General features: G+C 38.3%; 2 protein-coding genes across 2 annotated transcripts; both read left to right on the top strand.

The window, feature by feature from the left end:
- The first annotated feature begins 694 nt into the window (after positions 1 to 694).
- LOC141830466 (putative leucine-rich repeat receptor-like protein kinase At2g19210) lies at positions 695 to 1424 on the top strand. Its single transcript, XM_074717898.1, has 2 exons — positions 695 to 1173; positions 1250 to 1424. The coding sequence occupies exons 1-2, from the start codon at positions 695 to 697 to the stop codon at positions 1422 to 1424; spliced, it is 654 nt and encodes a 217-aa protein (XP_074573999.1).
- Positions 1425 to 10482: 9058 nt separating this feature from the next.
- Positions 10483 to 15654, top strand: LOC141831246 (uncharacterized; the record flags this gene model as incomplete). The annotated part of the gene is given in 7 exon segments (XM_074718657.1): positions 10483 to 10704; positions 11925 to 11980; positions 12070 to 12244; positions 12419 to 12520; positions 13131 to 13202; positions 15362 to 15478; positions 15577 to 15654. Coding segments are annotated over 7 exon segments (687 nt in total), but the record flags the coding sequence as incomplete, so codon positions are not given.
- Between the last annotated feature and the right edge of the window lie 326 nt (positions 15655 to 15980).

Genomic DNA, 15980 nt, shown 5'->3' with positions numbered 1-15980 from the left:
AGATGGAAAGTCAGCTGACTGCCCGAGCACGCGGCATGTGTGCGTCTGTGGGCAGTAAATGTTGTATCTTGTTCGGAGTAGGAAATGAGATCAAAGGGAAAATTTTCAATTCGCCCCCTGTAAAACTTTCATATCTTGAGCAAAGCGCACAACCGCGACCATGGTTGGGTGAGTGGAAATAAAGCATGTGGTCTTTGCCACTTTTATCCTTTTTATTTTTTAATTTTCAAATCCCTCTCAATACTTTCAATTATGTTAGTTATTCAAATTTAATTTGTTTTTTCTCTAAAATTTTACAGTTTAATTGAGTTGGTTATTGAACTTCTTTAATTATTTACAAGTTTAATAAAACCTTATTAGTAAATATAGTTAAGAAACTTTGTTCATGCACATAATCTTTATTTACAAATGTTAATGAGTCAAATATATATATATATATATATATATATATATATATATATTATTTCCTCATTTAATTAATCTTATATATATTAAATAAAAATAAACAAACTTGCAGAGAAAGAGAGTCATAAAAATTGAAACTTGAGAGGGCACTGTTCAATGAATTTAGAAGTTCGGGACTCATTTGTAATAAGAGAAACAATGGGGAGTGAAATGAAAGTTTACAAGACACAAGATTGGTGTATAAATCTACTCTGCCATGGCGATCGCATACCCCAAGGAGAAGAAGAAGATGGATTCCAGATTTTGGTGGTCGTTCCTCCTCGCCTTGGCCATGGCCTCCGCCGGAGCTCGCTCTCAATCCACGGACGCCCTCGGTTTCCTCTCCATCGATTGCGGCATCGAGCCCGGTTCGTCCTACGTCGACCCCCTCACCAACATCTCCTACGTCTCCGACGCCGACTTCATCGACACCGGCATCAACCACAACATCTCCGCCGCTTACATCGGTGACGGTTGGGCCCCACAGCTCCTCGATCTCCGCGCCTTCCCCAACGGCACCCGCAACTGCTACACCATCGGGTCGCCGGCGGTAACGCAGGGGTCCAAGTACCTCCTCCGGGCGTGGTTCCTCTACGGCGACTACGATGGGCTCGGCGGCCAAACGCAGTCCTTCGACCTTCACCTCGGCGTCAACTACTGGGACAGGGTGAACGTTACCACGGCGGATTCATTCTACTGGACGGAGACCATCACGGTGGCCACCGCCGGGTATAATTCAGTAGCTAGGCAAAACGAGTGAATTATTGAATGAGCAATCATCGATGATCTCTTAGCTTTATTTTAGGTTCTTTTCGGTATGCCTGGTGAACACCGGCACGGGGACACCGTTCATCTCCGGGATCGACTTGCGGCCGCTGAGGGACAGTCTTTACCCGGCGGCGAACGAGGGGCGGAGTTTGGTGCTGTTCAATCGGTGGAACTTGGGAGAGGAGTCTAATTACCTCAGGTTATTATACTAAACACTAAGCATTAAATCTTATTTTTTTTATTTTCACTTTCTTTAAATTAAAAAAATAATTACACACCAAATTGTGTAACTTAAATCTTAAAATCTAAATTCTAAATAAAATTTTTAATTTTTTTTATGCTTGATACTCACCTATAATGTATATATATATATAAAGAAGTGATATCTTGCTCGTCTTAAAATAGTCAACTGTATGTGACATTAGAATTGGGATGCTCGAAAAACTTTCAAACGTCTGAAATAGTAAATATATTTTTTATTTTTATTTTATTTTTTTTACTTAATACTATAATTCAACCCCTAAATCCTAATAGAAAAAATCTTAAATGATTTAACTAAAATAAATAACAAATAATTTTTAGTTTAAATTATTTTTTTATATTTAATACTATAACTCAACCCCTAAATTATAAAGAAAAAATCTTAAATGATTTAACTGTTAGTTAAAAAATAAAAAATATAAAAATATAAAATGATACTATTTACTATTCTGAGGGCTCTAAATTATTTTGGACACTATATAGTCGCGTCTTTTAAGATGTTCATCATATCTATTATATTTATATATATAATTTTTGAAAATAAAAATCTTGACAATCACATTGCATCATAAATTATCATAATATTTTATCCTCGAAAAACGATCATGTCATGACCAAAAGTCTCAATGGTTTAATCTTACTAAGAAATCTTTAATGATTAAAATTAATACGATTAGTTAATGTTCTGGTTCAAGTTCATATAATTTTAATCAAGTTAATTAATACATAGTATTTTTGTAATAGTAGTTTTAAATAAATTAAATTCTATTCGAGTTTTAATTTTCTGATTTTTTTGACAAAAATGATAATAAAAGGCGTTTTAAAATTTTTTTACCCATATAACAAAACGTGTAAGCATATAATTATAATTTATAATTATAAAATCTCATTTAAGTAATTTCTTTATTATTTTTGGACTAAACTGGTAAAATGTGCTTCGTGCTTCCTTGTTTATCAGAAATAATGGATTAATCTTATATATCATTAATTGTATTTTGAACGTTGGACACAATTATCAGAGACAACATTTAACTTTGTCAATATAGCCGTTAGATTAAAGAGAGTATATATTAGACTGTATTTAGGCCTTTATGATTAAGTTTTCTTCTGTCTTACCAAATAAACCACTTTCTTCTTCAAAGTTTGTTATGGTATCAGAGCAAAGACAGAAGGACATCTTATAAAGTCCTCGCAATGGCGGAGGAACTTCTTGAGAAGTTGGTCGCAGCTTTGACTGCTAAGACTGCTTCTACCTCCTCCACATCTTCTCCTTCCCCATATCAACTCCTCCCGACTGATACCTCGGAAGTTAATCTCGCTACAATCCCTCTTACTGGTCCTAACTATTTTACTTGGGCAACACAAGTTCGTCGAGGCCTCTCCATACGGCGGAAGTTAGGATTTATTACCGGAGACCTACCAATACCAGAAAAAATCGATCCCAGTTATGATGATTGGATGCGTTGCAATGATATGGTCGCGGCTTGGCTTATACGAGCAGTAGCTCCCTCCATTGTCCCCACAATCCACCTGAAGAAAACAGCTCTGGAAATTTGGACTATTCTTCATACTCGCTTCTCCAAGCCTGATAATACTCGGATTGCTCATATTCAACATGAACTGGGTGTTTTAACTCAAGGTAGTTGCTCAGTTGATGAACTATACACAAAATTTATTGGATTATGGGAAGAATTGGATATCTATCGCCCACTCCCTCATTGCAAATGTGGGAAGTGTACTGACGCCTGTTTTGAGGAATATGCCGAGCAGCGAAATAGAGATCGAGTTTTCCAATTCATTACTGCACTTAACTCAGAATTTATTACTGTTCAATCTCAACTACTCAGTCGAGATCCACCACCATCTGTGGAAGAAGCCTATAATACTGCTTTTCAAGATGAACAGCAACGCAAGCGTCCAATCCTATCAACACCAACTGCTGAAAGTTCTGCTCTGCTCGGCTACATCCCTGGAAAACGTGAGCGATTTAAGTCAGTTCGGTTCTCCAAAAATCCCTCCAAACCCAGTAATCAATATTGTACCAAGTGTGGCTTCACAAACCACACCATCGACAAATGCTGGCAAATTGTGGGATATCCACCTGGGCACAAACTCTATCAGGGAACTAACATAAAAGGATCCATTCCAAAGCAAGGATTTGCCCCAAAACCATCTGCTCCAAAAACTCATGCTACTAATAACGTCATTCTACAGGAAATAAAAGAAGGGGCTCAAGATCAAGCTCCTATTACTAATGAGCAGCTCCAGACTCTTATTGATGAACTTAAAGAAGCAAAGAAGATCCCAACTGATTCAACTACTTCCAAAGATGCTCCATCAGATGCCTTTGCTGGTAAGATTGTCTACTGCTCTACTCCTTGTGCATGGTCTGCAACAATGCCACTCGACCCACTGTCTCCCAATACATGGGTCATAGACTCTGGGGCAAGTGAGCACATGTGCTCAAATTTAACTCTTTTTTCTGAATATAAAGTTACTAATGCTTCTGTCAGTTTTCCAAATGGCATGAAAGCTAATGTAACTCATATTGGGAGCATTCGTCTTACTTCGAATCTGCAACTTACCGATGTTTTATTTATTCCTCAATTCAAAATTAATCTTTTATCAGTACACAAGCTTTCTGTTCACAATAAGTGTCGTGTGGTTTTTGATCCCCTCGCCTGTTATCTTCAGGACTTATATTCAAAGATGGTGATTGGCATGGGTAAACAGCAAGGCGGTTTATATCTGTTCCAGCAAAATGCCATGTTAGATGATCCATCTCCTGAAGGCACCTTTAATTTTTCTTATAATCACTCGTCTTTGTTTTCAGTTAACGCTAATAGTTGTAATAACAATAACATCGTAACAGATGGAAACAATCAGAAAAAGGTTGTGTTTGATTTATGGCACCATAGAATGGGTCACCCTTCTCATAAAGTTCTTAGCCACCTCTCTACACAAGAGCCAAACGTTTCCTATTTTCCGGAGCAAGTATGCCTTGTATGTCCTAAAGCAAAACTTAAGCGTCTTCCCTTTCCTTCACAAAATCAAGTACGTACAGATTCCTTTGCTGAAATTCACATAGACACATGGGGTCCTCACAAAGAATCTGCCATAGGTGGATATCACTACTTCCTTACAATTGTTGACGATGCTTCTCGCGTTACTTGGACGTTTCTCATGAAACTGAAAAGCGAAGCAAGACATCTTATCCAACAATTTGTAAAAATGGCACAAACTCAGTTTAAAGGTCAAGTACAGATTCTTAGGAGTGATAATGCGCCGGAACTATCCTTGCGTGATTTCTACTGTGAAAATGGCATTTTGCATCACACAACTTGTGTAGAAACGCCCCAACAAAATGCCATAGTAGAGCGCAAGCATCAGCATCTAATCAATGTTGCTAGAGCTTTACTCTTTCAAGCCAGTTTACCAGTTCATTTTTGGGGATATGCTGTTTTAACAGCTACTCATATCATTAATCGAACACCCATGAAACTTCTGGGTTACTTGACCCCGTACGAGAAGTTGTTGAATCAAAAGCCCAAGTACGATCACTTAAGAGTGTTTGGATGCTTATGCTTTGCAAGCACTCTCCATCGTGATCGCAAGAAATTTGACCCACGGGCAAGAACCTGCATCTTCATAGGATATCCAAATGGAACAAAAGGATATCAACTGTATGACTTACATACCAAAGAAGTTTTTACTTCGCGCGATGTCACTTTTCATGAGTCAACTTTTCCATACTCATCAGATTTCCAAGCACGTTTAAATGCAACTCCAGACCTTTCTACCTTGCCAGCCTTACCACAAGCCTTCCACGAATATGTTCAGACAGAACATGTTTACAATCCACTCACAGACCAGTTACACACAACAGAAAATTTCCACGAGGCCGTCAACGAGACAGAGTCTTCGGATTCCAATGAACATACTTCCAATGACAATGAAACAGAATTCTCTAACCTTAATGAGCGTTCTTCTAATCTTGATAAGAGCCCTCCTCAAGCAGTAAACACACCCTCTAACATTACACATCTTCCATCATCTATAGAACCAATTGTTTCAACTAGACCTCGCAGAAATAGGCGACCACCCTCATATCTGGATGTGTATGAACATCCTTTAACACATTCAAAAGCCTCTTGTTCCACTATGCATCCTATTTCAAATTATTTAGGGATTTCACGATTACAACCTTATCATACTGCATTCACCATAGCTCTGTCTCACATGGTGGAGCCACAAACTTATGCCGAAGCTTCCAGATCCAATGAATGGCTTAATGCAATGCAAAGTGAACTCCAAGCACTTGACGAAAATCAGACTTGGGAAGTTTTAGCTGTACCAAAATCTACTCACACTATTGGGTGTAAGTGGGTATACAAAATAAAACTCCTAGCTGATGGAACAATTGATCGATACAAAGCGCGACTTGTGGCGAAAGGCTACAATCAAATAAAAGGTTTCGATTATCAAGAGACTTTTAGTCCCGTAGTCAAGCACACCACAGTGAGAGTGTTTTTTTCACTTGCTGCTACTCAAAACTGGCATTTACGACAACTAGACATCAATAATGCCTTTTTGAATGGTGAACTTGATGAAACTATCCTCATGGACCTCCCACAGGGTTATACCACACACGAACCATTAGCATCCAATGAAAAACTAGTCTGCAAGCTTAATAAGGCTTTGTATGGATTGAAACAAGCATCGCGACAGTGGAACTCTAAGTTCACCCAGGTCCTTCAAGCCCATAATTTCCAAAGATCACCTGTTGATCATTCTCTATTCGTTAAGACCACAACTTCAGGCACTATCTTGGCCTTACTCGTATATGTCGACGATATACTCATCGGCAGCTCTTCTCTATCAGAACTTAAGCATACTGTTACAACCTTGTCCAAACAATTTAAACTCAAGGATTTGGGAGTTCCCAAGTATTTCCTAGGTCTTGAGGTTGCACGATCTGCACAAGGAATCAACCTATGTCAACGAAAATATACACTTGATCTTCTTGCAGAGTTCGGCCAACTTGGAAGTAAACCTGCTGCTACGCCACTTGAAGGAGGGCAGTCACTACACAAGAACTCGTCCACCTTAGTCACAGATGCAAGCTTCTATAGGAAACTAGTGGGTAAGCTTATCTATCTCACCTTCACTCGACCTGATATTTCCTATTCTGTGCAGGTTCTGTCCCAATTTATGCACCAGCCTGAACAAAACCATCTCAATGCTGCTTTTCGGGTTCTCAAATATTTAAAGAACGCACCAGGAACTGGGATTTTTTTGGCGCATAACTCAAATCTGACCTTAAGTGCTTACTGTGATAGCGATTGGGCAAAGTGTCAGGAAACTAGAAGATCGGTTTTTGGTTTCACTATTTTTTTGGGCAAGAACCTCATTAGCTGGAAATCAAAGAAACAAGAACTTATTGCACGGAGCTCCACCGAGGCTGAATATCGTGCTATGTCAAGTACAGCCTGTGAAATTCTTTGGTTATCTCATTTGCTGCAACAGTTTCAGATCAAACAAGATTCTGCAGTAACATTGCATTGTGATAATAAGTCAGCTATACAATTATCTCGAAATCCACTGATGCATGAACGCACGAAGCACTTCGCCATTGATTGGCATTTCATACGTGAAGTAGTTGGCTCAGGTCTAATTGATGTGCAGTTTGTAACCTCGAAGAATCAAATCGCTGATATACTAACCAAAGGCTTGTCTCAATCGCAGCATGAATTTCTGATGTCCAAGATGAATCTGCAGAATCTGCATCTTCCTCTTGAGGAGGGGTATCAGAAATAATGGATTAATCTTAAATATCATTAATTGTATTTTGAACGTTGGACACAATTATCAGAGACAGCATTTAACTTTGTCAATATAGCCGTTAGATTAAAGAGAGTATATATTAGACTGTATTTAGGCCTTTATGATTAAGTTTTATTCTGTCTTACTAAATAAACCACTTTCTTCTTCAAAGTTTGTTAAAATTCATAATTTATATAAATATATTTAGCAACTAATCAACATTAACATTTTGACTCTATATATTAATTTATTATTTTTCAAAAATAAAATTTTCTCAACGAATATCAAAGATCGAAGATCAAAAGATGTGGAGGACTAAAGAGGCTAGAGTTTCAAAGAGCCCTACCATGGGAGGATGACCTTGAAAGGCAGTAATAGCATCGATAATGAATGAAGAGAAGAGAAGAGGAGAAAAAGGATATTGGATGATTATTGATAGTGATGAGGAAGGAAAAAGGCGATGACTAAGAGTGAAGAGGAGCCAAAGTCTTTACCTTAACGCTAGAGTGGTAGATGTTCCGGGGATAAACCATGGGGTTAGCCATGATCAGACTCGAGTCTAAAATAGGTTTCATCGCGGGGGTCTTCACCCGCTACGTCAATTCCCTCGAGTAGTTCAAAGCTTATACTAGCGAAATATTGCCATTCGGCAGGAGTCCTCGCCGATTCCTCCCATTCGGCAGGTGCGTAGCCGAATCCTTTCACTCGGCAGGTGCCTCGCCGAATCCCCCATTCGGCTACACACATGCCGAAGCCTTCCATTCGGCTAACTGCATGCCGAAGCCTTCCATTCGGCTAACTGCATGCCGAAGCCTGCCATTCGGCTACACACATACTGAAGCCTTCCATTCGGCTAACTGCATGCCGAAGCCTTCCATTCGGCTAACTGCATGCCGAAGCTTACCATTCGGCTACACACATGCCGAAGCCTTCCATTCGGCTAACTACATGCCGAATCCTCCCATTCGACCAACTACACGCCGAATCCTTCCATTCGGCTAACTACATGCCGAATCCTCCCATTCGACCAACTACACGCCGAATCCTTCCATTCGACTAACGGCATGCCAAGTCCTTCCGTTTGGCTATGTATTAGTCGAATCCTTTCCTTCAGCCGTGCCCTGTTCAGTTCCCTTCATGCAGTTATACACCTACCGAATCGACGGATCGCTTCATATGGCTTTTGCTTACGTTTTGCTAGTCCTTTGGTACGACTACCCTCCTCACAGTGCCCTGGCCCACCTCATCATGATCTCTGACAAGCCCACGCCCCCAATTAATGCAAGACTATTTCTCTGCGGCTTGCCCCGCTGCACACTCAGATGGTGACAAGATACTGCTTTACCGGCGATGGGACAAGGAACTCAATTGTTCCTGCCACCTCATTTATCATGATGAGACATTCCTTAAATGATGACGTGACAGCTATGCACGCTCATCTCCCTTTAAAAAGACCACTCCGCTCCGCAGGTAAGCTCTCTGGCAACTCTCATACTCTCAACTACTTTCTTCCTATTATTCATCATCTTCTTCCTCCGTCCCTGACTTGATCGTCGGAGTGGTCGCGCCAGGGCACCCCCCTGGCCTTCCTACTGACGGTCCCTGTGAGTGCAGGCTGTCCCTGAAGCTGTTGCTGGTCATCGTCTGCTCCGTCGAAGTTTCCGGCAATCGTGAAGCTGTCACTGCCCCCATCATCAGCCACTGTTCATAGCCATCTACGAGGAGGTCCGGTGACACGTCCTGGAGCTGTTCTCAACCGGAACAGTAGAGAAGCAAACTTAGAGGGTAGCTTACATCGACAAGGATCATGGGTCTATGTGTGAGAGAGAGGTGTTGGAATATTGGTGCTTGATTGTAGATAAGAGACAAAGAGGATAAGAAGGGGAGGCTCGGTGTGGAATAGCTTAGCTCACAACCAATTTCAAAGATTTTAAAAAGCATTTGTGAGGATCATCAAGCCATTGCAAAGGATGTTACATATGCCAAATAAATCCCTCTAGAACCTTAAGTGTCTATGAAGACATACTTATACCATTATAGTTCCATTACATGAGACCTTAAACATTGATAGTGGTTATTATTGTTATTGTTTTTGCAAAGTCATCACATTTTATGGTAAAATCCACACGCTATTAGATCATCAATGTAGATTATGTATTGCCCGCCACGGGCATAACACAGTTGATACTCAGATGATAGATTTGTTAGATTAGACATATGGATTGATTCTTGAGGATTTCATCACCTTGGAATATGCCCTTCTACCTATGAGATCGTTGCGTCCCGTGATTCATCTTTTACTAGATCAATGTAGATTGTGAGCTAATTTTGGCCGTCATAGATATGCACTGATTTAAAATCCACAATTTTTTTGTTTTGTTTTTGTACTAAAAGTCTTGGGTTGAGCAATTGGCTTAAAATTAAATGGTATTATTGCCGGTGCCCAGTGCCGATCAAGTGGCTTTCAAGTTCCAATCTGTCAAATGCTTCAAGAACAAAAGTCTAGTTGGCTCTGCCTCATCTTGGGGCCCCACACATGCATGTGACTAATTTCACTTATTTTTAGGGTCCCACACATATATATTTTTTAATTCGAGTGTTTCATTTGATTAGTTTGATTTTTTAAATTTTTTAAATTTTTAAATTTTAATATTATAATTTTATTTATTTATTTTATTTTTTTATGAGTCATTTATAAATATTATTATTTATGATATAAATAAATAATTATCAAATCTGAAGATCCGGCTGAGCATCTTTTTGAAGATCTATCTCGCGTGATTAATGATTCATATATGGAACAACGTACAGGTTTCCTCTCTCTCTCTCTCTCTCTCTCTCTCACACACACACACACACACACACTTTTCCTGGAAACGACTGGTCGTTGGAAACCGCCAACCCTGTCTTCCTCCAACAGCGGATCCACGCATACCCATCAGCCCTTCGCCTTCCGGTCCGATGTGCGCACGTGTCAGCACACCGCCTCCATCAGTACGTTGACCAGTAGCTACAAACGGAATCTGTCTGTCACGATTGTCTTGCTTCGGCGGGTCCCACTTCTTACCGGATGACAAGCCATTGAGGAAGTGAGGCGAGGGTACGAATGTGGGTAGGCGTAATTCGCGTACGCGTTTCTGTTGTTTATTTATTTATGCGGTTTCTCTTCCTTTCCTTCCTTTCGTTTCCGGGACAGACAGGAGCGGCGCCAGGACTGGCGGAGGACGAAGGGCCTCCTCTTTGCATGCAGATTCCATAGAGCCGACGTACGCGATTGGTGCTTGTGCTGCGGGCCTGTACGGAAGAGGAGCGCGCGTAGAAATGGTGGCGATGAACTCTCTGGACGCGCTCTTGGCCGCGGCGAGCAGAGCTTGCTGTAGCCCCCTCGCCATGTTCATCCAGATCCAGGTGGGCACGTTTGGTCGGTCGTCAGTCGAGCCTTTTCGACTTCTTTGTTTCCCGATCCCGAGAAAATAATACGCTATGGTGTAACCCCCATGTTCTTCCGACAGTGATTCAGGGAGACGAGGCTTTGATGATATGAGATACTTTTTTTGGTCTACCACGAAAAAAAAGATGCTTTTTTGTTTATCTTGATAGTTTATTTTTGTTTCCTACATCTGGAATTGGTGTTTTCTCTTTGGTTCTCTTGTTTTTGGTAACATGGTGTCTTGTGGTTTTATTTGGTACCATTTAATCAACTCAATGCATTACTCAGTCCCAAGTGGTTGTTAATCGGCAACATGATTGTCGGGATTCTTTCTTGACAAAGACAATCTCCGAAAAATCTGGCTCTTTGATGTAAATATCAGGACAAAAGAACTTCAACGGATAGTTTGAACACATTGAAGACTATGTACAGAAGCAATTAGGATGACAATGAATAACAGCGGAACGAATTCCAGGGAAAATTAATATCGTTATTTGGCGCATCGATTGGTTGGAGGGTTGCGGATTTGGTGAATGTAGTCTGGAGAGATTCAACATCCTTATTTGTTTGAGGACATAAATTTTGTGAAAGACTGTTCTGAGATCATTGAAATGGTCAAAGATTTTCCAGTACAACAAAGTGTTACTAAAGATGTTACCAAGAAATGTGTGTGTTTAAATCTGTATAATATTGAATATCGAAAAAGCATAATTCATACCTTTGCATGATTAAAAATTGAACCTTAAACTGGTTAACAGTTTGGTTCTTCACAGTCTAGGTCCTCTACCTTAGAATTATCGGAAAGACTTCATCTGTACTCTTATGTCGTTAACACTTTGTGGGTTATCGGAAAGACTTCATCTGTACTCTTATGTCGTTAACACTTTGTGGGTAGGTGGACTAACTGGTCAGGTCCAAGCAGAATGCATGGATTAAATTAACTTAACTATGCCTATATTCCCTTTTTAATTAATCACATCGATTGGGTTCAAGCAAGACTGGCTACAATTTCTCCCAAAGCTTCAGCAGTGAAGGGAAAACATAATATATACTCTGCTAGTTTTACAAGTGTTACCAATCTTGGTTGCTGTTTGTAATGGTTATATGATCATGTTCCTGATTCAGAGGTCTATAATCAATTGTTCACATGGTAATGTTATATAAAATGAGAGCATTTTTTCCCCTTGTTTGTGTATAGGGTTGCATAATTTGCTTAACCTTGGCCCTTGGATGGTGTTTTGCTGCTCGTGTCAGGTACTTCCTACCAAAGTACCTTAAAATTATGGGCTATGTGCTTTTTTATTTCATTCAAGGAAGGCTCATTCATGATTTTTTCCCCTCAGGAATAGAGTTATACGGCAAATGACACGTAATATCACCAATGGCAATAGTTTTGCATTCCTATGTGAAGATATTAATGATCTTGAGCATTCTGCTCAGGTGAAGTTGCCAAGAGTCACAGTTATCATGCCTTTGAAAGGCTTTGGAGAACATAACTTGCAGAATTGGAGAAGTCAAGTGAGTTAGTATCATTTTTATGGTCTACATGTTATGCATACTAATCATAGCTTACAAAACTTGCGCATATATATTTGGTAGCTGATATCTGATGGTGTATTTATAGATCCTTTTCCTTTCATTTGAACTAAATTTCACTAGATTGAAATGTCATCAGCAGATTCTTCAATGCAGATAACTTCACTCTATGGAGGATCTCTTGAGTTTCTTTTCATAGTTGAATGTACCGATGACCCGGCTTACCATGCTGTGTCTACCCTCATTTCTGAATTTCAGGTAGATGTATACCATTGTGTATTTTGTCTGCGAAAGCTAAGAGCACTTCTTTCCTTAAATATTTTTGAGCTAAAACTCACTGTCTCACATGAACATTAAGTACCAACTAATGAAATGTAAAGGTCTTAGCATCTACAAGTTGTATGTTTTAACTTTGAGAGGAATTATGAAGAAACTCAAAGATGTATCTTTCAGTTTGTCAAGAAATATAGGGTCATAAGCCTGCTAATTTTTAACACAGTTGCACACACAATTATGACATTTTGTAGATACTGGTAATTCTCTTATTGGTTTGCTTCTTCTATCATCCAGTGCCTTCAAAAATCATCTTTTATTTGCTATTATTAGTTTTCCACCTCCTAGTTCATGGTAATTGATGCATGCTATTAACTTCCGTTGATTTAGTAAAACCTCATTGAAATTCAAAACTCTAGCACATGACTTTTATTTATGATTATCATGTTGCAATTTTTAGTTTGTGATGCTGGTGCATGTTATTATGTTCTATTGTTTTGTAAAAAGTTCACCTAAACTTCATAAGAAGTGTATTTTATCATTGATCTGTTTCTAGCTATTGAGTCTTTCCTCTGTATGTATGACTAATTTCCAGGACTCTATTGATGCAAAGATTATTGTAGCTGGCCTATCTTCAACATGCAGTCAAAAGATTCATAATCAGTTAGTATGTAAATTATTTTAAATGTTGTTGCAAAGGATTAGTGCTCCTTAAGCAAGATTTTGTTGTTTGCTTTTAATTGCTATGGTTCACTTTCTTAAGAGTTAAGGCCACTATTGTGCTGCTTTACAACATAATGTTAATTAAGTAAAACTAAATGCTAATGCTGTCACAACTTTGCTAGTTGCTTTCTTATAAACACCACCAATAAAGTTCCAGATTGTTTTGATTGCTAAAGGAACTATGTATCTGGTAATGCAAATTCCTCTATATTCTTTATAAGAAAAAAAAAAACTCGCCCTAGCTTCATCATGCCAAGATTAGTCATTGGGGGTGACGCTTTGGACTATCTGTTGGCATGTCAATCCCACTTCCCACAAAGTGTCATTCCAGATTAGTTATTTACCAGGATTCTGCTAAACAACTTTAATTTGTTAGGATGATATAATATATGGATCCCAAGGACATGTGACATGAAGCTATATTTTGGAAGAATCCGTCTATGTCGTACCCTGAAGCTTGCAAAGTAAAAAAGAGGAAACATATGGAGAGTCATGTACAGTAGATCTAATAACTGATAAGTGCTGATTCTAAAGCTCAATAAGAGAAGATATAGGTTGTTCAAGTTCCATAATTTGGTTCCATGTGGAATTTTTGTTGCTCTCTAACATTTTTCAGTGATGCTTATGGTTGCTTGCACACATTTTTTTTTCATCCAGTCTTATTATCCTTGTCTCACATTCACTTCTCGCTTCACAGTAGTTCATAACTTTGAGCAGATATGGAGGCTAGATTATCCATGCTATTCATCTATGAAGCTTCATGATTTGTTTTTCTTCTTGTTCTCAATGGCTTGCATCTTTCATCATGTTAATAAGTGAGCCAAAGTTAAGCCTAAAATATTGCAAGTGGTTCATAATTAAAATTTTGAGATATTGATGAGAGCCTAAAAATTTGGTCATTTTGAGTAGCTTTGTCTGAGTCATGGATAAGAAACCAACAAAGCTAAAAAAATAAATCACAAAGATTTCCTTCTACCCTTTTTATTTTTTAATGGGCACATTGGTTTTCTGGATGGACTGAACTGATGAAAATTCCTTCTACCTTCCCACTTATCTAATATTGGGGTACCACAATACTCCTGATTTGCAGATCTTTGTGGAAATTTACCTTTATTAGAGCTAGGAAGTAAGGATCGAGGAATAATAGAAGTTTGAGAATGAGGGAAGTACCCTATTTGACAAGTTTTCATAAGAGGTATCCTACAAGTTTTATTTAAGAAGTTCTAATATGGATATTTGAGTCAGTTGGAACTGAAAAACTAACCTCTTTAATCAGCTATTCACCTTACACTCTGATATGTGTGAAGAAATTGTAGGAGCAAATCATTATATTGGTAGTTTGTATTGAAATTTATGGATGAAAGTTAATGAAAGGAACATGTGAAATCTCTCTAGAGTTCCATTCTAGTTTCTTACCTTTCCAGTGAACGAGCCATTGCTGTACAGAACTGATCCACTACACTAGCTTTGATCTCAGACAAAATTAAAGAGTCTCTACATCTGTATCTCCTTTATATATATATATATATATATATATATATTGCATCATTTTTCAGATGATGGGTGAAAAAAAGATGGTTGAAAACTCTATCAGCGAATGCATTTTATTTGAGAAAATCATGATCCTAATAATGTTTCAAATAAGACTGTCTTTCTTGTGGCAGTTTAGTACTGCATTAACTAATATTGTCAACTGCTGTTCAAATATTTTTATTTTTATTTTTTTGGCACCATGTTCATATGGGCTATAGGTTTATCCATAGTTTTTTTGACAATGCGCTGCTACTTTACTGAAGGAAATCTAAGAAAAATTTTGCTACTCAATGAGCAAAAATGTTTTCATAGTGTGAAAACCATACTAAACAAGTATGTTTGTTATCAAAATCGATTGATTGTTTTTTTAAATAATTTTTAATATTTCAAATTTTATGTTATCAAAATCTTTTTACTATTTCCTAAATTCAATGTGGTATACATTATGCTTAGCATCTTGGATCATTGTCAAAATTACTTCTTGCAGTTAATTTCACATCTATTGCTGTTTACATCTAAGGTGATAAAATCAAGCACATCACTGTTTAAAATCATGCAATTTTATTGCAGATTGGTGTAGAAAGGATGCATAAAGAAAGCAAGTATGTCTTGTTTCTAGATGACGATGTCAGGCTTCATCCGGGGTCAATAGGAGCACTTACGGCAGAAATGGAGAAAAATCCTGAGGTGCTAAATTCATTGCAATTGGCTCATTATACTTATAGTATTACTTTTTTATTTTTATTTTTAAAATGGTAAACTGATTAAGTTTGGTTTTTGTATAGATTTTCATTCAAACAGGATATCCTCTTGATTTGCCCTCAGGAAGCTTAGGTAGTTACTGCATTTATGAATATCACATGGTATGTGTATATTCAATTCCGTTTATTTTTTTCCTTTTTTTTTCAAGGTGTATTCCTTTTGTGATTGAGTGGCTAATGAACCTGGCCACTAGATACCACGTTTTGCAATGGTTTCCATATCACATATCTACTATCGTATGAGTTTGAGTTATGACATTATATTGTATAGCTCTTCCTTGATAAAATATCCTTGGTTTGGATGCAAAAACCATCTTTGTTTTTCGTCTTCAGTGACAAAACATAACAAGCCCTTTCTCTGATCACATGCTTTATGAGTTACATAACGATACAAACATACCAACAACTAAAAGAGAATCTCGTGTAAA

The sequence above is a fragment of the Curcuma longa genome, chromosome 6 (genome assembly GCF_044706935.1).
Source record: "Curcuma longa cultivar G26 ecotype Majalengka, Jawa Barat chromosome 6, ITB_CL_G26_1.1, whole genome shotgun sequence".
Lineage (NCBI taxonomy): Eukaryota > Viridiplantae > Streptophyta > Magnoliopsida > Zingiberales > Zingiberaceae > Curcuma > Curcuma longa.
This window is presented reverse-complemented; position numbering and strand designations above follow the sequence as displayed.